This window comes from Bos grunniens, chromosome 19 (assembly GCF_055505025.1).
Source record: "Bos grunniens cultivar Pamir isolate PY7600 chromosome 19, Bosgru_T2T1.0, whole genome shotgun sequence".
Taxonomy (NCBI): domain Eukaryota; kingdom Metazoa; phylum Chordata; class Mammalia; order Artiodactyla; family Bovidae; genus Bos; species Bos grunniens.
This window is the reverse complement of record NC_141183.1, coordinates 51283795-51311270: the sequence shown is the minus strand read 5'-3', so window position 1 is coordinate 51311270 and position 27476 is coordinate 51283795. Positions and strand designations below refer to the sequence as shown.

The following is a 27476-nucleotide window of genomic DNA, read 5'->3' as shown; positions in this document are numbered from 1 at the left end:
AGGCAACAAGTGAGGTGGGTGGTAACTGAGAAATTTTTTTAAAATCCTGTCACAATATTCTGCTTTTTCTTAAGAAACCCTCCTCACACAACAAACGTTTGCCACATCAGAGAATTTCCAGGGCCTGAAGCACCACTTTGATTCCAGACCGCTGCAGGCATTAGCAGGAGGTAATTAGGGTAAAAAGTTCAGCCACAGTTCCATGTCTAGAGTCCTGCCAGAAATAAATTTCCTCTCTATTCACTGGTTTCTACTGTACCCTCCCTAAGAATCATATTGAAAACACATTTATCTTTGTGGAGTTTGTTCCTCTTCTAATTAACGTTATGGCGTTTACAGTGTTTAATAATTTAAAACGTCCCCCCATCGCAGCAGTTTTTAACAGTGGAGGGGTGCATTATCATTTTTCCTATACTGCGGCTTCATTGGACAAGTGACTCACAGAAGTATGCAGCGCAGCTGTTTTCCTCAAGCTCTCTGGTCATCATAAACTTTACTTTTATTTCCTTGTTTGAAAAAGGTGCATGGATGAAACTGACAACAGATGCGTTCAGTATGTTCAGTGAAATTTTTCAGGGAAATGAAGACTAATAAGGGAATATATGTTACTTTAACACAAATTTATTATATTTCATTATTTCCACAGAGATAAATAAAAACTGTTACACTTAAATAAGTGATAAAACCAAAATATATCACACATTTAAACACTTAAAACTTTAAGGAGGGAGGTTCAAAAGGGAGGGGATGTACGTATACCTATGTCTCATTCGTGTTGCGGTTTGACAGGAAAGAACAAAATTCTGTAAAGCAAGAGTCGGACATGACTGAGCGACTGAACTGAACTGAACTGAATTATCCTTCAATTAAAAAATAATTTTAAAAATATATTTAAAAAAAAATTTTAAAGAGGACACTCCAAAAGGGACACTCAAAATTCTGTCTCTTGTTCATTCCTATCCACAAGCACATTGATCCACCCCCACACCAGGAGGCTCTAATTAACATGCCAGTTATTGTATAATAATAACTGTTTTAACCTTTGGATACTGTGTTTGAAAAATAAGATGTTAGTAAAATTACTTGAATGCCAAGAAAAAAGACTTGTGATACCAAAAGTTACTAACAAAGACAAAATCACTTAACATTAAGACATAACACATTCAAAATACTTTAAAAAAAAAATCTTGCTTCTAGGATAATATACTGTTTGTGACAACTACCTTTAGGCCAGATTTATTTTTTAAATAACAGTAATCTGCTTCTAAACATAAAATAATACTTCAAGTCATCTGTAATTTTAAGCTTCTCGGCAGAGTGTAAGTCCAAAGGAGTTTTTGTATATTGCTCCTCCATATTCACAGGTATATTCAGCTTTACAAACTGAAATAAAGAAGAAAATTGTGGCCCTCTGTAATATCTCACACAGAATATAAATCCAGGATCTTATCACATCTTAAAAAGAAAATTAACCAATCTGCTCTACTATTTTACTTTCCCACACTATTCAGGACTTCCTATTTGTCCATCCTTCCCTGCCCCCCATCATGATATGGATGGCTTCAAGAATTTCTGCCATCTTTGAGGGAAGTTTTCCAACTAGACTTATAGAACAATATCATGCTTTGTACCATTACAGTTGGATTTACATTTCTTGAACATTAAAGATCTATTTAAAGGCATTCTATAATTGGAATTAAACTAGGAAAATAAATTAAGAAACAGAAGAATTTTTAAACAAATACCAAAGGAGAAAAAGCAAACCTTAAGATTTCAAATCCTAATTTTTTCTTTTTTAAATGTATTTTTTAATTGGAGGAAAATTGCTTTACAATGTTGTGTTGGTTTCCACCATTAAACAACGCCAATCAGCCATAATTATACATATATCCCCTCTTCATATACTGACATTAAGTAAAGGTTCATAAAATAATAAAATCCTGGCTTTTCATTGCATTTACATAACAGGATATCATATATAAGTCATATACCAATAATGAAGCAATTTTCTATATAATATTGAAACCAAAAGAATATAAATGCTTTCCTTTATGGTGAGTACATATTATATTCTGTTTAGGGACTATGTGCCCACCTTAAAATCATGAGGGTATTTTCTTCATCTTCAAAATATTTTGTTCCTTTTTTCTGTGACCTTTAGGCCTACAATACATCTTAAGTTGATTTTTACATGATATGTGATAGGAAACAAGTTTCTTCATTTTCCATATGAATACCCAAATGACCCAAAACCATACATGAATCATCTCTGTACTACAGAGCCATTTTTTATTATAAAAATATGTGAATCTGTTTCTGGACTCCCTAGATATTCCACTAATCTAACGGTCTCCCCTTATGCCAATGCACCTTGCTTCATAATATCAAGTAGTGTAACCCTATCAACATTGTTCTTTAAAACTATCTGGGCTATTCCTGGGCCTCTGTATTGATAATCATATGCATTCTGGAGTCAGATTCATGACCTTGAGGTAAACAGAATATAAGATATACTAATCCTAAAAGCATGGACAGGGCATGTATTAAATCTACTCTGACAAGTGAGTTAAAAAAGGTCATTTAACACAAAAGAAAAACAGGCTTAAAACTTGGTCATGCACTTCAGAGGATGCTGAAATAGATTAAAATATATATAAAAGTATTCAAATTCCATAGCTGTCAATAAAATTAAAACAAAAATCACCTGAGATGCTAATGCATATTCATCAAGATGGCTAAAATGAAGACTATCAAGGCCAAGCTCTCACACAAAGTACTGCAACTGGAAGGCTTATGAAGGTAACTGGTATAGCCACTTTAGAAACCTGCTTGGTAATATCAAGCAAAGCATAACTTATGACCATGCAATTCCACTGCTGCTGCTGCTGCTGCTAAGTCGCTTCAGTCGTGTCCAACTCTGTGCGACCCCATAGATATTAGAAATAGACACCAAAAATTGTACACACATATGTACAAATGTTCATATCAGCGATGTTCGCTACAGCCCAAAACAGCACATTATCCAAATGTCCATCAACACAGAACACTGCCCTAACACTCTCTAACCACGTTCTCTAGTATTTTTTACACATCACTTGCCACCATAATATATATTTTATTTATTTGTTTCTCTCTCCCTGCCAGAAAGTCAGCTCGGTCAGCATACAGATCTTTTGTCTCCTTAGATCCAAGTGGCTCAACCTTAGCCCTATTGACATTACAGGCTGGAAAATTCTTTGTTGTCAGGAGTTGATGTGTACTCTATAGGATGTTTAGCAGCAACCTGGACTCTACCATAACACTAGCACATCCCAGTCCTTAGATATGACATCCAAAAGTGCCCCAGGCATTGGCAAGTGTCTCCTGGGGGCCAAAACCACCCCTCTCATCTCCTTCTCACCTCAAAGCCACTGCCTTGGATTATTACTGTACTATAAAAGCTGCTGAAATATAGTAGGGACCCATAATGTAAGTACTCATAAACATTTCTTGAAAGAATAAAATTCCTGCTTAGGACAAAAGGGGGAAAAACATTAAAGCACTTTTTGAGATAGCAGCATAGGTAATCTATAGCAAACATTTTAAAATCATACACACAGGTATGATTTATGTAGGAGCAAACAAGGATTCCTTACACCTTACAGAGGCATGCAGTAAATTTATTATCAATTAATTAGCTTACTCTTTGACAATAACATATTTAAGTTTTAGTTAAAGCAAATTACCTTTCTCAGTTCCCAGTACTTTGATTCAAGTAAGAGAACTATGAGATTTAGCAACATTTTTATTCTGGCTAAATACCATACAACTACATCACCAAACTATTTTCACCAGAATTGTGAAATACTTGATTTGAAAACTAACATGGTTCTTCATGATGAATTACCTAGTTTTCAGCAACAATTTTGTCTTTGGGATAAACACAACAGTGATCTCTTTTCAAGGCTTGTTCACTGTGCACATGCCCGGTTCCACCAGGAGGAAGCATGCCTGGACGGAATTCCACAAAGTCAGAATCTATGCAGATGTTCTTCTCCTTTTGGTTTTCCTTTAATTTACAAATCTTGTAATCTAAGCCTGAAGTTGACTGAACCAACATTTAAACCAGTACAGCAATAGCAGCCAAAAACTCAATCTGTTTTCTATTTATATGTCAAGACTGCATCCTTTTGGTGGCTGAAAAAACTGTTGTTTTGAAATGATTACACAGAAAACTGCAACCCCTTTAGTTGTTTTGTGAACCAGTTCTAGAGTGAAAATGTTTCTTTTAAAGGGCCTTTAGTTTAAGATACAGAGCAGAAGAAAAAACAACTTTGCATTCAAGGTTCCCATCTTTTGTTTTGAACTACGTAATAAAACAGTCACATTAAACAACATGACAGCAAAGTTATCTCCCCTCAAAAAAGATCTCAAGGATACTCGAAGAGACTTAGTACGTGGAAATGTGCTTCTTCTACTGAGCGCTGGGAGGGGCAGCAGGGGCACATTATGAAGAGGCATGAGAAAACCACTGTGGGTGGTGGACATGCTCATTATCTCCACCAGAACGACTGTTTCATGGGTGTGCACATACGTCAAAATTTATCATAACATACACTTTAAACACGTGCCATTTGTTATGTTTCAATTATACCTCAATAAAGATATAAGTAACATGGGCTTTCTTGGGGAATATAAACAAATTACCATTTTCCAATGAACATAAAGGGCTTCAGTTCATCAGAGATACTAATAGACACAGTACTGGGTTAGGACATGAAGCCTACAAACCTGTAGCACAAATTCTGGACAAACTGGGCACAGCCGCATGCTTCCAACAGTCACACAGACAACACTTCCAATCTATGCATCAATATATACTATGTATATATTTCTTTATATGTATATGAAAAGAAATTCCTAGTAAAGAGTTTTCCTTGGGTGCCCTTACAATCTTTCTAACCAAATAATCCGAGGTGCATCTAACAGGGGCCTGACATTGTACTAAACACCTGAAAATACTGCCTTATTTAATCCTCACAAAGACACAGCCTAGGGGTTATAAATGAACACCATCCTACACTTAGGGAAACTGAGACTGAGAACTATTGAATAATTTCAGTCTAGTAATTCATATCTAGGTCTGTGTGACCCCAATCCTCTGTTCTTTCCATTATTCTATACTTATCCATGGATTCAGGGGTATCAGTGAATATTACAGGGTACCAACCTTAGGCTAAATGCATACGCAAAGACTATTAGAGAGCCCAAAACAAAAATCAGATCCATTAAACATAAATATCACTACAGATAGAGTTCCTATTAGATCAGCACTACAGAAGCTGCCACTGAAGGCCCACTGTCATCCAGGATATCATAATGTCAAACTCTGTCACTTGTCAGAACTAAAATTTCCTGGCTAACAGCTCTGGATTGATTAAGCTACAGATCTGTACAAGTAATAAGAAACCGTGATGGTTTCCACTCAGAGGTAGTCAGAAACGTACACCTGTAAGCCCAAAGCAAGGTAAGAACAACTTTGTTATTGCTGTTTAGTTGCTAAGTTGTGTCCAATTCTTTTGCAACGCCACAGACTATAGCCCGCTAGGCTCCTCAGTCCACGGGACTTCCCAGGCAAGAGTACTGGAGTGGATTGCCATTTCCTTCTCCAAGGGATCTTCCTGACCCAGGGATCAAATCTGCATCTCCTGCATTGCAGGTGGATTCTTAACCACTAAGCCATCTAGGAAGCCGAGAACAGAGTCCAATAGAAAGACAAATTGAGCTATGTAATTTTAAATTTTCTAGTAGCCACAGTAAAAACAAGAAATAAGTGAAATCAATTTTAATACATTTAATGTAATATATCCACAATATCAGCACTTTCATTGGCACCAACCATGTTTCAGTTGCTCAATAGCCAAATCTGCTTGAAGAGTACATGAAGAGAATATCTAAGCAGCTAATAATTTAGGTGCATAAATCCTAAAGAGAAGTGGTAACACTCAAAACACATCCCAAAGAAAGAGTTATCACCATGTTCCCAATTCACTGTAATGACAGCATTTCAATACTTACTTTCTGAATAAAGGTTCAAAAATTGATGTGGATGCATTCCCCAAGAACCTCTATTAAAATCAGGTAGAACCACAAAACAAGAATTAGATGTAGCTCTTTGCAACGTGGCCACAGGAAATGCAAGCAGTAGTTAAATGAAGGGAGAGATGGTCCCATTTTAAATAAAATCTGTGGCTAATTTCTGTTCTCAACAAGTTTCAAATCAGATAGTATAGGAAACAAACCTTTCACGAGTGCTTTCTTCTTCTCTGATTACATCGCTCTCTGACACAAAATCTTAAAAAGCCAAAGAAGAAAGTTTTAGATCTGGTGGCAGCATATGATGGCCTATTTAAAGCTTTAAGCTCTTTCCATTTGTGACTAATATTTTAAACTGTGTATATTAGTATTTCATATTAAGGAATATGCATTAAGTAGGATAATGTATATAATACGGTAGCACCAATATTCATCATTAAATGAAACATGCCATAATATATTAATAAGAGGCAAGAAAAAGCAAGGTGCAGATGAGAACAATACCACCCAAGTATTTTTACAAACGCGTTTGTGCAAGTATATAACACCACCTGGGCTTCTTCTCTGGTGGCTCAGATGGTAAAGAATCTGCCTGCAATGCAGAAGACCCAGGTTCAATCCCTGGGTCAGGAAGATCCCTAGGAGAAGGGAATGGCAACCCACTCCAGTATTCTTGCCTGGAGAATTCCATGGACAGAGGAGCCTGGCGGGCTACAGTCCATGCGGTCGCAAAGGGTCGTACACAACTGAGCAACTAACACTTGACTTGACTTGATAACACCACCTAACTTTGAATCTCCAAAGGTCTTTGAAAAACACCACCTGTCAACAAATAAGGCAAATGAATCACCCTGAAATCACACTACAGCGTAAGTATGAGAGGGATGAGAGAGAAAAGCTAAGAACTTTAAATAATATTTACCTTATGGCAGAAACTGAAGAGGAACTAAAAAGCCTCTTGATGAAAGTAAAAGAGGAGAGTGAAAGAGTTGGCTTAAAGCTCAACATTCAGAAAACTAAGATCATGGCAGCTGGTCCCATCACTTCATGGGAACTAGATGGGGAAACAGTGTCAGACTTTATTTCTGGGGGCTCCAAAACCACTGCAGATGGTGACTGCAGCCATGAAATTAAAAGACACTTACTCCTTGGAAGGAAAGTTATGACCAACCTAGATAGCATATTAAAAAGCAAAGACATTACTTTGCCAACAAAGGTCCGTCTAGTCAAGGCTACAGTTTTTCCAGGGGTCACGTATGGATGTGAGAGTTGGACTGTGAAGAAAGCTGAGCACTGAAGAATTGATGCTTTTGAACTGTGGTGTTGGAGAAGACTCTTGAGAGTCCCTTGGACTGCAAGGACATCCACCCAGTGCATTCTGAAAGAGATCAGCCCTTGGATTTCTTTGGAAGGAATGATCCTAAAGCTGAAGCTCAAGTACTTTGGCCACCTCATGCGAAGAGTTGACTCACTGGAAAAGACTCTGATGCTGAGAGGGATTGGGGGCAGGAAGAGAAGGGGATGACAGAGGATGAGATAGCTGGACAGCATCACCGACTCGATGGACATGAGTTTGGGTAAACTCTGGGAGTTGGTGATGGACAGGGAGGCCTGGCATGCTGCGATTCATGGGGTCGCAAAGAGTCGGACACGACTGAGTGACTGAACTGAACTGAACTGACTGAGGCAGAGGAGCAGGGGACGAAAAGGAGATCCTGATTCAATACTGGCAGAGCCGGGAATTTCCTGCGGTCCAGGGAATACGACTCCATGCTTCCACCGCAGGAGGCATGGGTTCAAGCAAAGAAAGTGCCTTCTCTGCTGACGGAGAGCAGAGGGGGATTACTTGCAAAACAAGGAGAGAATGCAATAGTCTTACGATGGTGGAGCACAGTTAAACCACCCAGGATTTGCTCTCAGAAGCAAAGGGGTCTCATCCTGAGTAGGGAAATGCCACAAACAGGTCTGAGATCAGTTGGCTCACACCCTTGGTTACTAATGAGTCAAATAGGGCGATGAGGGGCTTCCCAGGTGGCGTGAGTGGTAAAGAATCTGCCTGCCCATGTAGGAGACACAGGTTCGATCCCTGGGTAAGAAGATCCCCTGGAGGAGGAAATGGCAACCCACTCCAGTATTCTTGCCTGGAAAACTCCATGGATAGAGGAGTCTGGTGGGCTACCACCCACAGGTTTGCAAAGAGTTGGACTGTGACTGAGCATGCACACACACACAGGGGGATGAGAGTGTGTGCAGGACCAGAGATGCTTGCATGTTTTTCCGTAAGCTCTGTACTAATGATTATATAACAACCCTATATCTTGCTCGAGGACATGTTTCTCCTTCTTAACAAAAACCTTCTGACTAATCCTGTTATCTTAAGATCTAAGTTGTGGGAGTGGGTCTGGTAAGATTTTTCTATTGTTAGTAATCAACTGAAAAAGTATGTAAGGCCTTGATAAGACTAGTGGGACAATCTCTGCCCCCTCTATGTCAGAAGTTTTCTCTATTCCTTTTCACTTTAATAAAACTTTTGCTACAAGAAACTCTGAGTGACTGAAGCTGCATCTTTGGTCCCAAAGTGAAATTATCTCCTCTGGAGATCACAAATCTGACACGGTTCACCATAAGCTATCACAGAGAAAAACTGGTTCAGACAAAATAAAAACTAAAACCAAGAATACTACAAAACACACACAAGTAGTGACCGTAAACAAGAAACTACAGTCATTAAAAGTACTGCTACATCATCCTTTTCACTAGGTATACAAAGGAACAGATAATACGGTTCATGCATCTACTGCTGTGTGCCAAACCACTAGAAATCATACTGGCTTAGGACAATAAAAAAGGTACTGCTTGCTCAGTCATGTCCAACTCTTTGCAACCCTCTGGATTGTAGCCTGCCAGGCTCCTTCCATGGGGATTTTTCAGGCAAGAATACTGGAGTGAATTGCCATTTCCTCCTCCAGGGGATCTTCCTGACCCAGGGACTGAACCTGTGTCTCCTGAATGGCAGGAGGATTCTTCACCTGCTGAGCCATCAGGGAAGTCCCACTTTATTTCTCACGAAAGAAGACTGAAATCAATTGACGGTTGAGAGAATAGAAAAACGGGACATGTGCAAATTAGAACTACAATGAGAAAGCATTACATATTTATATTATAGTGGCTAAAATTTAAAAGTCTGATAAAGTCAAGTAAGGAAGTAAAGGAATTAGAAACCTCATACACTGATGGTAGGAGTATAAAATGAGACCAGTCACTTTGAAAAACAGACATCTAACATATGATTCAGTCATTCTACTTGCAGATATTTGACCAAGAGAAAAGAAAGCACATGTCTATATGAAGACTTGAACATTAGGTTCAAAGCAGCATTATCTGCAAATCCGAAGTCTAGAAACAACCAAAATATCCCTCAACAGGTGAACTTAAGAACCAAACTGTGGTACATTCATACAGTATGAAACTAGTCGACAAAAAAAGCAAATGATAAATGCAACAATATGAATGGATCTCAAAATAAAGATACTCTGTAACAGATATACTTACAAATATACTTTTTAAGTATAACAAATATACTTTGTGTATTTTTTGATTCCACTTTTAATATAAAACTCTAGAATATGCAAATTAATATTCAGTGACAGAAATAAGATCAGTTTTTCATGCTACAACACAGCATACAAAGTATATTTTGTTTTTTGTTTGTTTTCCGGGTATGATTTTTTATTTTGGTCACGCTGAACCTTCAATGTGGCATGCAGGCTCATCTTGCTCTAGAGCACAGGCTTAGTTGCCCTGCAGCATGTAGGATCTTAGTTCCCTGACCAGGGATTGAACCTGTGTCCCCTGCATTGAAAGGTGGATACTTAACCACTGGATCATCAGGGGAGCCCCACAAAGTATATTTTGAACACAGAGTTCATTAGCTCAGTTGAATACAGAAGGAACCAGGCTCATCGTGGCTCAGTCTGACCATGCGCGTAGGCAACAATAAATGTTATAGCTTATTCCTCCCTGGTCTTTGTTTATCTTGTTCCTTCCTCTCTAACTTAACAGTCTCAACTCTTCCTTATACCCGTATTCCACCAAGGCTCCTTCACCTTCTTTTTAAGGTGAAATTCCATATTTACTAGTAAACTTTTTATCAGTATGAACATTTTTTAAAATTTTAATCAGGATTATTGCTCTGATTACTTTGCATATTATTTCCTCCATATCTGTTTTCCCCATAACCTCAGTTTTAGTGTGAAATTTTGCAGAAGATAAGCATGCTGTCCCCTCTAAATACACTCTGCCTCCACTGCACCTGGCTCCTTGCCGTTGGGAGACTGGCTGGCCTGTATCAAACAGACTGCAGCAGTGGGCTCCCTAACCCCTCAGAGCGCAGCCTCCAGCTTCCGGCCGGGTTCAACCTGAGGGGCCACTGGGTGGCTGCTCTGCTGTCAGGTTAGAGCAGATACACCGAGTGCCTCCACCAGCAGCTTCCACCAGGTAACCTCCTGATGTGGCTCTCACTGTAGGTTCTGCTAATGGCTCTCACCCCTTGCTGAGAAACGGTAAAGGGTCTCAGGCCCTCTTCACTTTACTTAAACTCTCCTCAAAGTACCCAGTTGGAATATGTCTTCTATTTCTGCCAGGACCCTAACAGCACAAGTTTTGGGGAATACATATATCATGTAATAGCAAGAAAGGCAGTTCTTTGAAAATTTAAACCAGGATTCCTTTGGTTTGGTCACCTACATATAAACATTTTGGTGGGCTATTTGAGATTTGTACCAATTTCAAGGCTTGCAAGGAAATATACAACGTCTATAAAGATGATATTATAGCAAACTACCAAAGGGCATCCATGGTTCAGGTATTATATTTTAAAATAAATACACTAAAAAACTTTCCCCTGTTACAGTAATGTCATCTTATTTCCGTAAGGTTTTGTTTCACCCATAAGCAGATAAACAGGACAAGCTCTGAGGGCTCTGATGGTCCAAAGATAATACTAGAAGTCAAGAGGTCCATGAACAATCCATGATATCGGACAGCCCATCTCATGAAAAATCTCTGTGCCAGAGAGGCAGGTCTCACATAAATGGTATATCGAAGATGGAAAAGCCCAGTCTTTGAAAGCAGTAAAGAGAGTCAAAAGCCAGGCAGAAAGCTAGAAGAAAATGCAGAACACCCACAGAAATGTAAAAGACCAGAGAGATGAGCAAGTGAAAAGACTGGGTGCCTGAAGGAAGGCTAAGGAATAGCTCAAAAAGCCCAGGTCATAGAGCATGGAACACTGGAAGCATGGCCTAAATCTCTTTTTGGATCTGCACAAGTAAAGCCAGCTCAAACTGTGATTCCATCAGATCTCACAACACAGCAGGAAGAAAATACGTTAAAACAAAATACTTAGGGACTTCCCTGGTGGTCCAGCAGTTACGGATCTGCCTGCCAATACAGGTGACAGAGGTTCCACCCCTGCTCCGGGAACGACGACGCCACGTCATGGGGCTGTACTTAATCCACGCGCCGCAACTACTGAGTCTGCGCATCCCAGAAACCATGCTCCGCAAACAGAGACGCACCGCAGTGACAAACCCGAGCACCGCAATGAAGGGTATCCCCCGCTCACTGCCACCAGAGAAAGCCTGCATATGGCGACGACAGCCCATGCACCACACCAAGAACAGCACAGCCAATAAGAAAATAAACAAATAAATAAAATAGTTAGCATCACATGTAAGGGTTCTGTGACATTTCACGACAAAAAGAACTGCTGGATACCCGGTATCCCAAGCAGCCTCCCTTTTGGTTCTATTTAACATAACCCTTATTTATTTTAGACACAAGTTGAAATAAATCCTCTTCAGTAACACTTCAGGGTGGTGAAACTGTGCTTAACCTCCACCTAAATAACTGCTGCTTTAGCTCAGTGGCTAGCGAACACCAGTCTCACAGAATTCTGTCAGTCCAACGTGACCTTTGTTAGCAATCTGTAGCAAAAATGCGAAACTATTAATGTTGTGAACTAAGTGTATTTTATTTGATAAACAGTCCTTAATTTTGAAATCAAGTCTTTATTTCTGTTCAACTATTAAAATTATTTTGCTTTTTTCGAGGTAAATTTAAGATGTCTGTGGTTTGCCAAAATTTTCATCTTTCTAGAATTATTAAAATTCAATCTTGGAAATATGGCCATTGAGTGCATATTTAACAAGAGATAAGAGACTCCTAACTAACTGAAATAAAGACATTTTCTGACTCTTTTAATTGAAGTATAGGTGGCTTATAAGGTCAGTTTCAGGAGTACAACACAAAGATTTGGTACTTCTATAGATTACATACCATACAAAGGTATTATTATAAAATATGGACTATATACTCTGTGTTGTCTATTACAGCCTTGTATCTTATTTATTTTATTTACAACGTCTGTACCTCTCAATACCCCTCCTTCCATCCTGCTCCCCTCTTAGAATCACTAATTTGTTCTCTGTATACATGAGTCTGTTTCTGGAGAAAATTTTCTCACTCTTACAAGAATTTGCCACCACCAAACAGATGTATGTATGGTATGAGTCTCCAGATAAGACTTTCTTTATCTCATATGATCTTCAAGTTTTTTTCTAACATTCTGTGATTCTATGTAAAAATCACATCTCCACTCCAATGTGTATAATGTGATGATATTATATTGGATTAAACATTCTTCAAGGTCTGAAGTCAGCTGCTGAATAATCATACTCTTTTGCAGTTATTCATAATACCAAACAAAATCCTAACCATGAACAACTTCATTACTGGAGCTGGTTAGCATGTAATATACAATACGTTTTCATTTCCTAAGAAAGTGTACATTCCTTAGTATGTTGTCCACACTTCCCCTCCCTCCCTCAAATTATTACACAAGACATTGACTTAATTCCTGGATCAGTAACGCAACAAACATTATCTCCCACCTAGACCTTAAATGGCTTATCTGAAACGATGATGGAACAGTGTATGTGTTTCTCTCTCCTCCCTCCCTCTTCTTCTCCCTCTACATAGACATATAAACATGAAGAAAGAAAACGTTACTATAATACAATATAAAAGTAAATGGTATTTAAAGACTGTCATGAATGTAGTAAGACTCTGTATTAAAAATTGTGGGCTCAGTTTGCAATGTGTAAATATCTAAAGGATAAAATATGAGGAAGGACCAGGATTATTTCCATAGCAAATTCCCCCCTTTCTTTGAAAAGGGATTGTTGTTCAGTCACTAAGTCGCGTCCAACTCTGTGACCCTGTGGACTACAGCATGCCAGGCTATTTCGTCCTCCCCTATCTCTTGGTGTTTACTCATTCATGTCCATTGAGTCAGTGATGCTATACACATTTATAAATAAGAAAATTTATACATCAAAAGGAAATTTTACTGAACTTCCCTAAGATAAACTTACTAGGCGGTATTAATTGTGAATATAAGCAACTGACAAGTGTCCAAAGCACCTTGTGCTCAATAAAGCATTTGTCATGGAAATGAATGGCAACAGACATGTCTTGTACGTCCCAAGCGGTTAAGGGGGTCCTAAGATTTTGTGCACCACAGGCCTTTGAAGAAGACATCAACACCCAGGTTCAGGACATGTGGTTCCTCAGATTAAGACATTTTCTCAACCATAAAAAAAAAAAAGTGTTACTAATATTTAAATAAAGGATGAGTATGACTGTACAGAAAACTTATTAAAATTCATTTAGCAAAAAACAAATAGTTTGGGGCCATGCTAGTTAGACGGTGCTATGCTTAAAACCAAGAAGGAAATATCTTCGCGTTCATTTATCAATAACAATTCTTAAAACAATCCAGCAAAAGATACAGACATAGAGCCATCTCTTTGCAGAATGATTCTCCTACTATGAAATAAATATAAGGAGCAGACATGGGAGAGGGGAAGTGAGTGTCTACAATAGATTTTTTCCAGTAGGCAAATGTTATTTTAATCAGAACTATATTCATCGCCCCTGTGGTGATTAATGTGTCAACTTGGCTAGGCCACAATAATCAGATTTGGTCAAATACTATTCTAGATATTTCTGTGAGCATACTTTTTTACATAAAATAATATTTAAATTAGCAGAATTTGAGTAAAGCAGGTGATGCTTCATAACTTGAATGGGACTCATCCAATCAGCTGAAAGTCTTAATAAAATCTTCAAAAAATTGACTTCCTTGGAGGAAGAGGGTTAGAAATTGCAACTCTTTCCTCAGTCTGCAGATTTTGGATGTTCAGGCTTCACAATCATGTGAGTCAATTTCTCAAAATCAACACCCCCATTCCCTTCTTCCTCTCTCCTCATATATATAATCCCTCTTCCCACTGGTTCTAATTCTCTGGATTAGACTAATATAACCCACATACCATCAGAGTCATCTCTCAATAAATAATCTCATCACCTCCTATATATATTCAAGTGACACCTCAATAAATGAATCCTGTAAAAATAAAAATAATCTCCTTGGGACTTCCCAGTTGTCTGGTGGTTAAGATTTCACGTTCCCACTGTAGGGAGTATATGTTCAATTCCTAGTCAAGGAAGTAAGATCACACATGCCACACAGGGAGACAAAAAAAAAAAAAAAATCTTAATCATACAGTTAAACAGGGTTGCTAAAGAATGGAAAATCTTTCAATACTTGCAAACCAAACTCAGCAAATAGTTGACTATCTTCCACAAACACATCTTTTTGTGGGGCTTCAACAGGACTGGGTGTGCCTGAATCGCAGAGGTTTAATAAACATCAGGAAAAGTGAAGTCAAGGAAGGTTTCTTTCACCACAGATACTTCTTCAACTCTTCTCCACGGTTTCCATTCCCTTTTTCTTTTTCCCTTTAAAATTTATTTATTTATTTTTGGCTGTGTTGGGTCTTTGTTGCTGCATGGGCTTTCTCCAGGTGCTGAGACCAGGGGCTACTCTCTAGTAAATTACATTGCACACGGGAGCTTCTCACTGCGGTGGCTTTTCTTGTGGAGTACAAGTTTCAGGAGTTGCAGCATGTAGGTTCAGTAGTTGTAGTGTGCAGGCTCAGCAGTTGTGGCGCACAGGCTTAGCTGCTCTGTGGCATGTGGGATTCTCCTGGACCAGGGATTGAACCCCTGTCCCCTGCATTGGCAGATGGATTCTTAACCACTGTACCACCAAGGAAGCCCCCCCAATTCCCTTTCACCTCTCTTGTTAACATAACAGGTCTCTGATCCATGTGCTGACCTGAATATAGTGTTGTATTCTTCTAGAAAGCTTTTTTTATCTCCTCCACTCTAGAATTTCCATTTGGTTTTTCTATAACTTATTTCTAACTGAGATTCTCTACATGTTCAGTCATTGTTACCAAGCTTTCCTTTCATTCCATAAACACGGTTCATTTAGTTTTTAGAACATATGTATAACAGCTGCTTTAAAAGCCTTGTCTCTAAAATTTAACACTGGAAGCAATCAGCAACAGTTTCTATCACCTACTTCCTTTCTCAACATATCATACTTTGCTATTTCTTGGCATGTGTCATAATTTTATGTTGGAAATTAGACATGTTTTATAATATGGTATAAGAATTCTGGAAAGCTACTTTGCTCCACGATATATAGTTACTAATTAATGCCTCTGCTGGATTTTATTTTTAATTCTTGCTTTCATTTTAAAGCCTGCTTTCCCAGGGGCTGCCCCTGTGTCTATGTAGCTTAGTGATTAGCCAAAGGTTCAACAGAGAATTTATTCAACCACCCTGAGTCAATAAAGGTTGTCATTCTTTCCAAAAGGATCTCTGTGTGCAGAGGTCAGACATTTTCAAGTCTCCCAGGTTTTAGTTTCATAGGATGCTTTCATGGCTCCTTTGCACATACATGAAGCTTTAACTGATCATGATTTTAGGCTAAAAGAGCCATTGGCCCACACAACCCCGTGACCATAAGTTCCATGGACAATGCTGCTGAGCATGTCCATGACATTCCCCACGAATGTCATGGCCATGAATCAACCAAGTTGGAAACAGAAGGGGTGGAGTGTGACTCAAGCAGCTCCAGGCATGAATGCCACAGATTCCCACAGCTATGACTTAATATTTACCAGTCTCTCAAACATAAACACTTTTCACATTGTTGGAAGCCTTTGGTTGAGTTCTAGAGAAATGAAATGGTTGTTATTACCTATCTTGCAGATGAACTTCACTGTAAGTCACAAACCTCCATCTTTCCTAAGACTATTTCTACCAGTTTCTGTTCCCCAGCTACAGCTTTATAACCTACTCTGGAAGTTCTTAGTCTTCTATAACCCTGCCAAACTTTCTTATTCCTTTAGGTCCAACACATGCTGTGCCTTCTTCATGAGGCTTTCTCCTATCAATCCAGGTACACTGACCTCTACCTTCTTTGAATTCCAATTAGACATCACTGGGCTTTGCAGGTGGGGCAGTGGTAAAGCATCTGCATGCCAGTGCAGGAGATGAGGGTTCAATTTCTGGGCAGGAAGATTCCCTGGCATAGGAAATGGCAACCCACTTCAGTTTTCTTGCCTGGAAAATTCCATGGACAGAGGAGCCTGGAAGGTTACAGTCCATGTGGTCACACAGGATCAAGCATGACGGAGCACACATGCACACGCACACAGATGTCATTATCCCATAATCATCTTCTATGTGCTATGTTTTTGCTTTCAACAACATTCTTAAATCTTTGAGACACAGAATTAGGTTTTCATGTTTTGTATCCTTATCCCATACCTAGCAAAGTGATGAGTACACAGTAAATTTTTGCTCACTTCAACCCAAAACTTTACACTGGAAGAAAATTGCCTTGTAACACATGGAGTCAAACCATTTCCCCAGAAAGCAACAATTAAGACTCCAAGATCAATCATGTTACACCATACCATTAGCACGTTCTTTCCTTGTGCACTGCATCCATGACCCAGACACTATCAGCTGAAAGCACATGGCAAGGACTGCTGGTTGCCAAGCCTAATACTCATTTTGATCCTCTACCTTACTAACAAAACCACAGTAATATCCCTAATTTCCTTGTAGCTAGGAGTTCAAGATGAGATACTAACTGATAAGACAGTAGCCTTCTTGAGATCATAAGGGGAAGGGGTCATATTCTAAAAGATGTCAAAGCTAGAAATGGAAAGAATCTAGATCATTAATGACACATGGCAGAAACATTTCACTGGCCCTGTACTGCCTACCCAGTCATTCAATTCCAGGGTTTGCATAGGCCATTGGAACTTTACCAGCAGTTGAAAACAATTCCTAACTGGAATTACACAGTGATAACTAAATCACTATAAGCTATTATGAAGAATATTGTTCTCATTTAATATATAGAGAAAGTAGGGAAAACTTGACTTCATGAGCAATAACAATTAATCATCTTAGTCAGTAAGCCTCTTACTGTCCCAAATGCAATGAGCATGGAACTAAGAGTATGCCTGCTTGAAGAGTCTAGAAAAAGAGTGGATATATGTAGATGTATAATTGATTCACTTTGCTGTAATCTGAAACTAAACACTAAAAATCAACTATATTCAATAAAAATTTAAAAAAAAAAAAAAAAGTATGGTTGCTTGGGTTTGAATCCACAGTTTCACTGTGAGAATTCACTGCCTGTAGTTTCTAAACTACAAAATAGGAATAAGAACAGTATCTATTTCAAAGTATTGCTAACAGAAAAAAAAAGAGAAAATTCATGTAATGCCTTTAGAACAGTGTTAGGCACATGCTACAGCAACAATAAATTGTTGGCTAATACACAATACACACTATGCTATATTTTATTATCATTAAGATATATTAAAATATCTTATATTAGCATCTTACCTAAGGATCATGACAGATATTCTAATATAACTATAAAAGCATGATGGAATACACACTACTATATAGAAAATAGATAATCAACAAGGACCTACTGTATAGCAAAGGAGGAACTCTACTCAATACTCTGTAATAACCTATATGGGAAAAGAATCTGAAAAAGAAAAGATATATGTATATGTATAACTGAATCACTTTGCTCTACACTTGAAACTAACACAACATTGCTAATCAACTATACGCCAATATAAAATAAAATTTTTTTAAAAGATCCTCAAAACAATGTAAAATATAAATGTTAATAACAGTTGATGACGATGATGTCCTAACAGTAACTTCTAATCCACTGTAGAAGGCCATTATAAATACTAAAAAAATAAATAAATAAACAAAATGAAACGTATTTTTCTTAATGATGCTGCTCTTTCATGACTGAATTCTGATATACTGCTGGCTTTCTTTCATGTCCTGCTATCATCCTACATTTGAGCGAAAACAGTTGAGCAGAAAAATAAAGTGGCCTGTATGGCAAAAACCTTAAATATGTTATTACGTCCTGTCCCATCCCTTCTGTAAAAGCATAGTCTTATGGTAAACAAAGACTTGAAGACATTAAAGTTCCCCCCTCTGAAATAACACAAAATTTTAATAGTGGTTCAAAAAACTTTTTTTTAATTCCTTACCCAGAAGATCCAGTGCTCTTACAAACACCAAGGAGGGGCCTTTTTTCAGCAAAGTTGTCACACTTTTGAGCACCTGATAAGGAACATGAAGTAAAATGTAAAACAAAACTTCAAAAAGTATTCTTGTATATTTCCATTATTTTCATCCTCTCAAAATATTTATGGCTAAAGAGACAGCAAAACATTCATTTAATTCAATATATTTATATAATTGAACAAAAAATAGAAAAGCTAGAAATAAACCTATAACTGCTTCTAAAATGAACCAACATTTAAAATCTTTTTTATAATTGGCAACAACAACCTCAATTTTACACATGTTCTCCATGCAATCAGAAAGCCACCCCCAATTCCACCAACTAATTGCCTAAGAGTTGTATAATTTTGATGTCAAAATTAAATAAAGGAAGGTCACAACAGAAACTTTAAAAACCTCAAAATTTCAGGCCATTCTCAATGTACAACAATGTAAAATCCTAAAAAAAGACTAGTAAACTGAGTAGCAATGTATTAGAAAATAAAAATCAGTCAGACCATGAAGAATGAATGAAAGACACTGTCAAGTAAAGAGCTCCAAGAAACAGCACAAGCAAAGCACGCTGAATGAAGTCAGAGGATGCAAACATACATCACTTGCAATCAACTTTTTAGTTTGCTGCTTATAAATAGGTAAAATCACCTGGAAATGTGGCTAAAAAAAAAACCAAAAAATTTGAAACTATCATTAATAATCTTTTAAAAATATAAGAAGATATTTTAAGCATGAAACAAAATAACAATGCAAAGAAAAACTGATGCTTAGAAATGAAAGAGAGATCTTGGAAATTAAAAAGATGGTAGATATTATTTAAAAACTCAATGCAAGAATATGAGAAAATTTCCTAGAGAACAGAATCCAAAAAAAAAAAAAAAACCCACCCGCAAAAAAAGAGAAAAACAGCATTAATCTATATACACATAAACAGGCTTCCCAGGTGGCTCAATGGTAAAGAATCCACCTGCTGATGCAGGAAAGGTAGGTTTGATCCCTGGGTCAGGAAGATCCCCTGGAGGAGGAAATACCAACCCATTCTAGTGTTCTTACCCAGAGAGGAGCCTGGCAGGCTACAGTCCATGGGGTTGCAAAGAGTGAGACACCACTGACTGAACACAAACACACGCAAGAGAACTGTTAAAGGACCATCTCAGAGTTCCAACATATAGACAGGAATTCCAAAAAGAAAGAACAGAGAAAAATAGAGGAAAGAATCCATGAATTGTTTCAAAATTTTTCATAGAACAAATATGAGTCTATAAGCCCCCTGTAGGTCTAATAAAATGAATTCAATAGCTGAACCACATGTCCATCATTTCAGGATACTGAGTCCTAAAAAGAATTTTCTATAGAACCTCCAGGGAAAATAAAAAAGGTTGTTTACAGGATCAGAAATTTAAATGATTGCTCTAGATACTACACTACTTATCCAAAAACCTACAGCTAACATCATGAATCCATACCCCTAAGGTCAAGAAAAGGTCAAGAAAAAGGCAAGGTCTCCACTCTCACCACTATTTAGTTGAATGCCAGCTATTCAACACGGTACTGGAAGTTCTAGACAAGACAGAAAAGAAAGCGGGGGACTTCCCTGGTGGTACACTGGAATCCACCTGCCAATGCAGGGGACACAGGTTCGATCCCTGGTCCAGGAAGATTCCACAGGCCACAAAGCAACTAAGGGCCACAACTACCGAACGCAGGCTCTAGACTCTGAGAGGAGCAACAACTGAGCCCATGCTGCAACCACAGCAGACTGCGCACCTGGTGCCTGCGCTCCACAGCGAGAGAAACCACCACGATGAGACACCCGCGCACCTGGCGCCTGCGCTCCACAGCGAGAGAAACCACCACGATGAGACGCCCGCGCACCGCAACGAGAGGGCAGCCCCTGCTCACGGCAGCCAGAGAAAGCCCCCGTGCACAGCAAAGGCCAGGCACAACCAAAAACAAGCTTAAAAAGTAATAACTGTAAAAAAAAAAAAAGAAGTAGAATTAAAGAACAAGGATAAAAAGAAAAGAATGGGGAGGAAAATCATATGGATAAGAAAGGAATAAATAAAACTCCCAATTTGCAGGGCTTCCCTGGTGGCTCAGATGGTAAAGAAGGTGCCTGCACTACAGGAGGCCTGGGTTCGATCCCTGGGTCAGGAAGATCCCCTGGAGGAGGAAATAGCAACCCACTCCAGTACTGGTAAATCCCATGGACAAGAGGAGCCTGTAGAGCTACAGTTCATGGGGTCACAAAGAGTCGGACTCAACTGAGTAATTTTTTATAGATACACACACACACACACACACACACACACATCTTTGCAGACAACACAACTGATACATCTAAAATCCCAAGTAATCAACAACAACAAAAACTCCTAGAGCTCGTGAGTTAGCTCAACAAGGTTACTAGAGTCAAGATCAACATATAAAAATCAACTATATTTCTAGGACTTCCCTGGTAGTCCAATGGTTAAGAATCCACCTTGCAAAGCAGGGGACACGTGCCTGGTCAGGGAACTAAGGCGCCGCAACAAATGATGCCGCATGATGCGATGAAGATCCAGCGTGCCACAACGAAACTCCAATGCAGCCACATAAATGAGTAAATGTATCTTTAAAATTCTTAATATAAAAATGAGGAAAAGATCTGAACCGACACTTAAAGTAAATATAGAAATGGGCAATAAGCAGATGAAAAAATGCTCTACATCACAGGTCATCAGGGAAATTCAAATTAAAACAATAAGACACCATTCCACAAGCATCACACTGCCCAAAATGTAAAACAACAACAATACCAGATGTTGACAAGGAGGAGGAATAACAAGAAGACGCCACCATCACCAGAGGGAACGCAAAATGGTATGGTCACGCTGGAAAACAGTGGACAGTTTCTTACAAAACTAAACGTACTCCTACTACAAGATCCAGCAATCATGCTTCTTGGTATTTACCCAAAGGAGCGGAGAACCTTGCTCACACAGAAACTTGCACATGGATATGGACATCAGCTTCGTTCAAGTTGCCAAAACTTGGAAGCAATCAAGATGCCCTTCAGTAGATGGGTGGATAAATAAATTACAGCACCTCCAGAATCTGCTGTATGACACAGGGAGCTCCAATCTTGTGCTCTGTCACAACTGAGAAGGTGGGAGGCAGATCAGGAGGGAGGGGACATATGTGTATCTATGGCTCATTCATGTGATAATATGACAGAAACCAATAAAATACTGTAAAATCCTCCAATTTAAAATAAATTAAAAATAAATAAATATAGTGCCTCTGGACAATGAAATATGACTCAGAATTTTAAAAAAAAATTAGCTAGCAAGCCATGAAAAAACACAGGGGAGGCTTGCATGGCTCTGGAAAAGGCAAAAGTCAGTTTTTAACATTGAGACAGTAAAAATATCGATGGTGTTCAGGAGTTTAAAAGGAGGGAGGCATGAATTAGTAGAGCACAGAGGATGTTTAAGGCAGACAAACTATAGGGACACAACAGTGGTGGAAAAGGTCAGTTTTCATTTCAATCCCAAGAAAGGGTAATGCCAAACAATGTTCAAACTACAGCACAATTGCAACTCATTTCACATGCTAGCAGAGTCATGCACAAAATCTTTCAAGCTAGATATCAACAGTACATAAACTGAGAAATTCTAGATATACAAGCTGGATTTAGAAAAGGCAGAGGAACCAGAGATCAAATTGCCAACATCTGATGGATCATACTGCTCATGGGGTTCTCAAGGCAATAATATTGAAGTGGTTTGCCATTCCCATCTCCAGTGGACCACATTTTGTCAGAACTCTCCACCATGACCCGTTTGTCTTGGGTGGCCCTATACGGCATGGCTTGGTTTCACTGAGTTAGACAAGGCTGTGGTCCATGTGATCAGATTGGCTAGTTTTCTGTGATTGTGGTTCCAGTCTGTCTGCCCTCTGGGGAAACAGTGGAAACAGTGGCTGACTTTATTTTGGGGAGCTCCAAAGTCACTGCAGATGGTGACTGCATGAGAAACGCTGGACTGGAGAAAGCACAAACTGGAAGCAAGATTGCTGGGAGAAATATCAATAACCTCAGATATGCAGATGACACCACCCGTATGGCAGAAACTGAAGAGGAACTAAAAAGCCTCTTGATGAAAGTTAAAGTGGAGAGTGAAAAAGTTGGCTTAGAGCTCAACAGTCAGAAAACAAAGATCATGGCATCCTGTCCCATCACTTCATGGGAAATAGATGGGGAAACAGTGGAAACAGTGTCAGACTTTATTTTGGGGGGCTCCAAAATCACTGAAGATGGTGTCTGCAGCCATGAAATTAAAAGACGCTTACTCCTTGGAAGGAAAGTTATGACCAACCTAGATAGCATATTCAAAAGTAGAGCCATTATTTTGCCAACAAAGGTCTGTCTAGTCAAGGCTATGGTTTTTCCAGTGGTCATGTATGGATGTGAGAGTTGGACTGTGAAGAAAGCTGAGCGCCAAAGAATTGATGCTTTTGAACTGTGGTGTTGGAGAAGACTCTTGAGAGTCCCTTGGACTGCAAGGAGATCCAACTAGTCCATTCTGAGGAGATCAGCCCTGGGATTTCTTTGGAAGGAATGATGCTAAAGCTGAAAACTCCAGTACTTTGGCCACCTCATGCGAAGAGTTGACTCATTGGAAAAGACTCTGATGCTGCAAGGGACTGGGGGCAGGAGGAGAAGGGGACAACAGAGGATGAGATGGCTGGATGGCATCACTGACTTGATGGACGTGAGTCTTAGTGAACTCTAGGAGTTGGTGATGGACAGGGAGGCCTGGGGTGCTGCGATTCATGGGGTCACAAAGAGTCGGACACGACTGAGCGACTGAACTGAACTGAAAGTTACTGCAGATGGTAACTGCAGCCATGAAATTAAAAGACACTTGCTCCTTGGAAGGAAAGTTATGACCAACCTAGACAGCATATTAAAAAGCAGAGACATTACTTTGCTGACAAAGGTCCGTCTAATCAAGGCTATGGTTTTTCCAGTGGTCATGGATGGATGTGAGAGTTGGACTGTAAAGAAAACTGAGTGCAGAAGAATTGAAGCTTTTGAACTGTGGTGTTGGAGAAAACTCTTGAGAGTCCCTTGGACTGCAAGGAGACCCAACCAGTACACCCTAAAGGAAAAAAAATCCTGAATATTAATTGGAAGGACTGTTGCTGAAGCTGAAACTCCAAAACTTTGGCCACCTGATGCGAAGAACTGACTCATTTGAAAAGACCCTGATGCTGGGAAAGATTAAGGGCAGAAGGAGAAGGGGATGACAGAGGATGAGATGGTTCGATGGCATCACCAACTTGATGCACATGAGTTTGGGTAAACTCCGGGAGCTGGTGATGGACAGGGAGGCCTGGTGTGCTGCAGTCCACAGGGTCGCAAAGAGTCAGACACAACTGAGAGACTGGACTGAACTGATGGATCATAGAAAAAGCAAGGGAATTCCAGAAAAACGTTTACTTCTACTTTACTGACTATGCTAAAGCCTTTGACTATGTGGATCACAACAAACTATAGAAAATTCTTAAAGAGATGGGAATATCAGACCACACGACCTGCCTTCTGAGAAACCTGTATGCAGTCAAGAAGAAACAGTTAGAACCAGACATGGAACAATGAACTGGTTCCAAACTGGGAAAGAAGTATGTCAAGGCTGTATATTGTCACCCTTCTTGCTTAACTTCTATGCAGAGTACATCATGCAAAATGCCAGGCAGGATGAAGAATAAGCTGGAATCAAAATTGCCAGAAGTGTCAATAACCTCAGATATGCAGATGACACTACCCTAATGGCAGAAAGCGAAGAGGAGCTAAAGAGCCTCCTGATGAAGGTGAAAGAGGAGAGTGAAAAAGCTGGCTTAAAACTCAACATTCAAAAAAACTAAGATCATGGTACCTGGTCCATAAATTTAAGGCAAACAGATGGGGGAAAAATGCAAACAGTGACAGACTTTACTTTCTTGGACTCTAAAATCACTGCAGACGGTGACTGCAGCCATGAAACTAAAAGATACTTGCTCCTTGGAAGAAAAGTTGTGACAGACATAGAGTATTAAAAATCAGATACATCACTTAGCCAATAAAAGTATGTATACTTAAAGCTATGGTTTTTCCATACTCTCACATGTACGGATGTGAGAGTTGAATCATAAACAAGGCTGAGTGCCTAAGAATTGATGCTTTTGACTCTCAAGAGAAGACTCTTGAGAGTCCCTTGGACTGCAAGGAGATCAAACAAGTCAATCCCAAAGAAAATCAACCCTGAATATGTACTGGAAAGACTGATGCTGAAGCTCCAATACTCTGGCCACCTAATGGGAAGAGCTGACTCACTGGAAAAGACCCTGATGCTAGGAAAGATTGCAGGCGGGAGAAGGGGATGACAGAGGATGAGATGGTTGGATGGCATCACCGACTCAATGGACATGAGTTTGAGTAAACTCTGGGAGTTGGTGATGGACAGGGAATCCTGGCACGCTGCAGTCCATGGGGTCGCAAAGAGTCGGACACAACTGAGTGACTAAACTGAACTAAAAGTAGTCAAATCCTAGAAACAGAAAGAAAAATGTGATTACCAGGGCCTGGGATAGAGGGATAGAGGGAGAAATAGAGAGCTGCTGTTCAATGGATATGGAGTTCTTTGAATGTACTTAACACAGCCAAGCTTTATAATTAAGTTTACCAGGAATTCCCTGGTAGTCCAGTAGTTAGGGCTCTGCACTGCCACTTCAGGGGATATGAGTTCACTTCCTGATCAGCGAACTAAGATTCAGCATGTCACACTGCACGCCTCCCACCAAAAAGAAGTTTGTAAAGATTTACAGACAGTAAATCTTTTGTGATTTTTACCACAGTTTTGAAAAAGGTACAAAGAAATTGTGTGGTTGCACAAGTATGTGCCTATTGGCTATGTGTCATTAGGCAGATATACAGACAGATATTTAGTAACCTTAAGTGCTAAAAACAAAAACACATAAACATCAATTTCAGGATAGAGTAGTCTTCTTCGGGGTTTAGGATGGAGAGAATTTCCAGGAGGGGTATAACAGGGGGCTCAGGCACTCTTAACAGTGTTCCACTTCTTTGCTAGATGGTATACACCAAGTGTGGGGCTTCCCAAGCGGCACTAGCAGTAAAGAACATCCCTGCCAATGCAAGAGACACAGGAGACGCAGGTTTGATCCCTGGGTTGGAAAGATCCCCTGGAGAAGGGCATGGCAACCCACTCCAGTATTCTTGCCTAAAGAATCCCATGGAAAGAGGAGACTGGCAGGCTATATAGTCCATAGGGTCACAAAGAGTTGGACACGACTGAAGTGACTTAGAATGCATGCATACACCAAGTGTAATGTAAATGTTAATAATCCACATTAACGGATCCCTCCAAAAATAATGAGGTTTAAATGTGGCTACACATTTATATTGTGCTCTGACATAATATACTTTTAAATTGTGATAATAATTATACAAAATAGGTTAAGACAAGTTATATGATCCATTCACAGCTGTATTATCACACCTTAAAAAGATCAAAACTATAAACACATTATTGATGAATAAAGTTCCCCATAACCAATTTAAATTATGAGAAGCTTAGAACAATTAGTGTCTACATTTTCACTAAACATTAATTTACTATGGATTGTGTGCTTTTCCCCCTGCTAAACAAATAAATCAGATTTCACAATTAACAATATGACTTTCAAATGAAGTACAAGTTAAAAATTAACTAGTCCAAAGCCCAGGATATTTATGCTTCAAATTAATTATAACTGAATTTCAGCCACACAAGGCCAGTTCTTCACTCCTACATTTTTCACCTTCACCTTTAACAATACCTATTTTGCCTCTGCCTCCTGGTGTTTTGACAAGGTCTTTATGGTTTGTACCTGGTATTATACACACCAATTTTGATGAGTGTCACATCATGTCTTTAAAGTGCAAATAATACTGGCAAGAAAGGTTTGATTATCTTTGTGTTTTTCAAACCTGAACTGAAGAACCTCATTGGTTTCCACTGAACTACTGGGTTACAAATGGAGAAGGAAACGGCCACCCACTCCAGTATTCTTGCCTGGAGAATTCCATGGACAGAAGAGCCTGGCAGGCTGCAGTCCATGGGGTCGCAAAGAGTCGGACACGACTGAGCGACTAAAATACACTGGGTTACAACAGTCCTACCGAATTTGCTCTCCAGGTCAGTCACCTGACACTGAAGATTTATACTCTTCATGGATATTTAGAAAAGGTATCCAAGCAAACAATTTACACTACAAAATAAGGCCCTCACTAAAGAACAACGTAAAGCCAAAAGCACCCACTGTACCAGCAAAACTGTCCAGAAATAGGAAAGACTAGTCTACAAAAAGCACACAAATCATAACAAATCCTTCAAATTTCTTTGAGGCACACTGTCCACTGAATTTTTTTCAAAGCTGGGAAACTATATAACATAACCTTAACTCTGCCTTAAATAATGTTGTTGTGGACAGTTTGAATAAACACAATTTTTTAAAGTGTTGGTATAAAAATTCTACAATCTCATGAACACTGTAGCTATTAACCTGATTTTTCTTGCAATATAAATAGCATGTACTCTCCATGATGCCTAATGGAGTCATCACCCTCCCATAATGTAATCCTCCAAATTGTAGAGGATTAACTTTTTATATATAAAATTGTGTTTATTTGCATGTACAATAGAGAGAATGACGTTACACACACCTGTTCTACAGCATTTAACAGAATGTAGCACGATGATTGAAATGAAAAGTGGTTAGCTAAATCCATCAAATATAAAAACTATTGCAATCCTGTTGCAAAG

At 39.1% G+C, this 27476-nt stretch overlaps 1 protein-coding gene across 42 annotated transcripts in view; it reads right to left on the bottom strand.

Annotated features, from left to right (window-relative positions):
* BCAS3 (BCAS3 microtubule associated cell migration factor) overlaps positions 1-27476 on the bottom strand; it is a 591361-nt gene that overhangs the window by 478087 nt on the left and 85798 nt on the right. For all 42 annotated transcript variants that reach the window (XM_086360515.1, XM_086360531.1, XM_086360537.1 and 39 more), the window contains one exon: positions 18597-18669. In XM_086360515.1, the coding sequence (XP_086216641.1) occupies positions 18597-18669 (73 nt within the window). The remainder of the gene's footprint in view (positions 1-18596; positions 18670-27476) is intronic.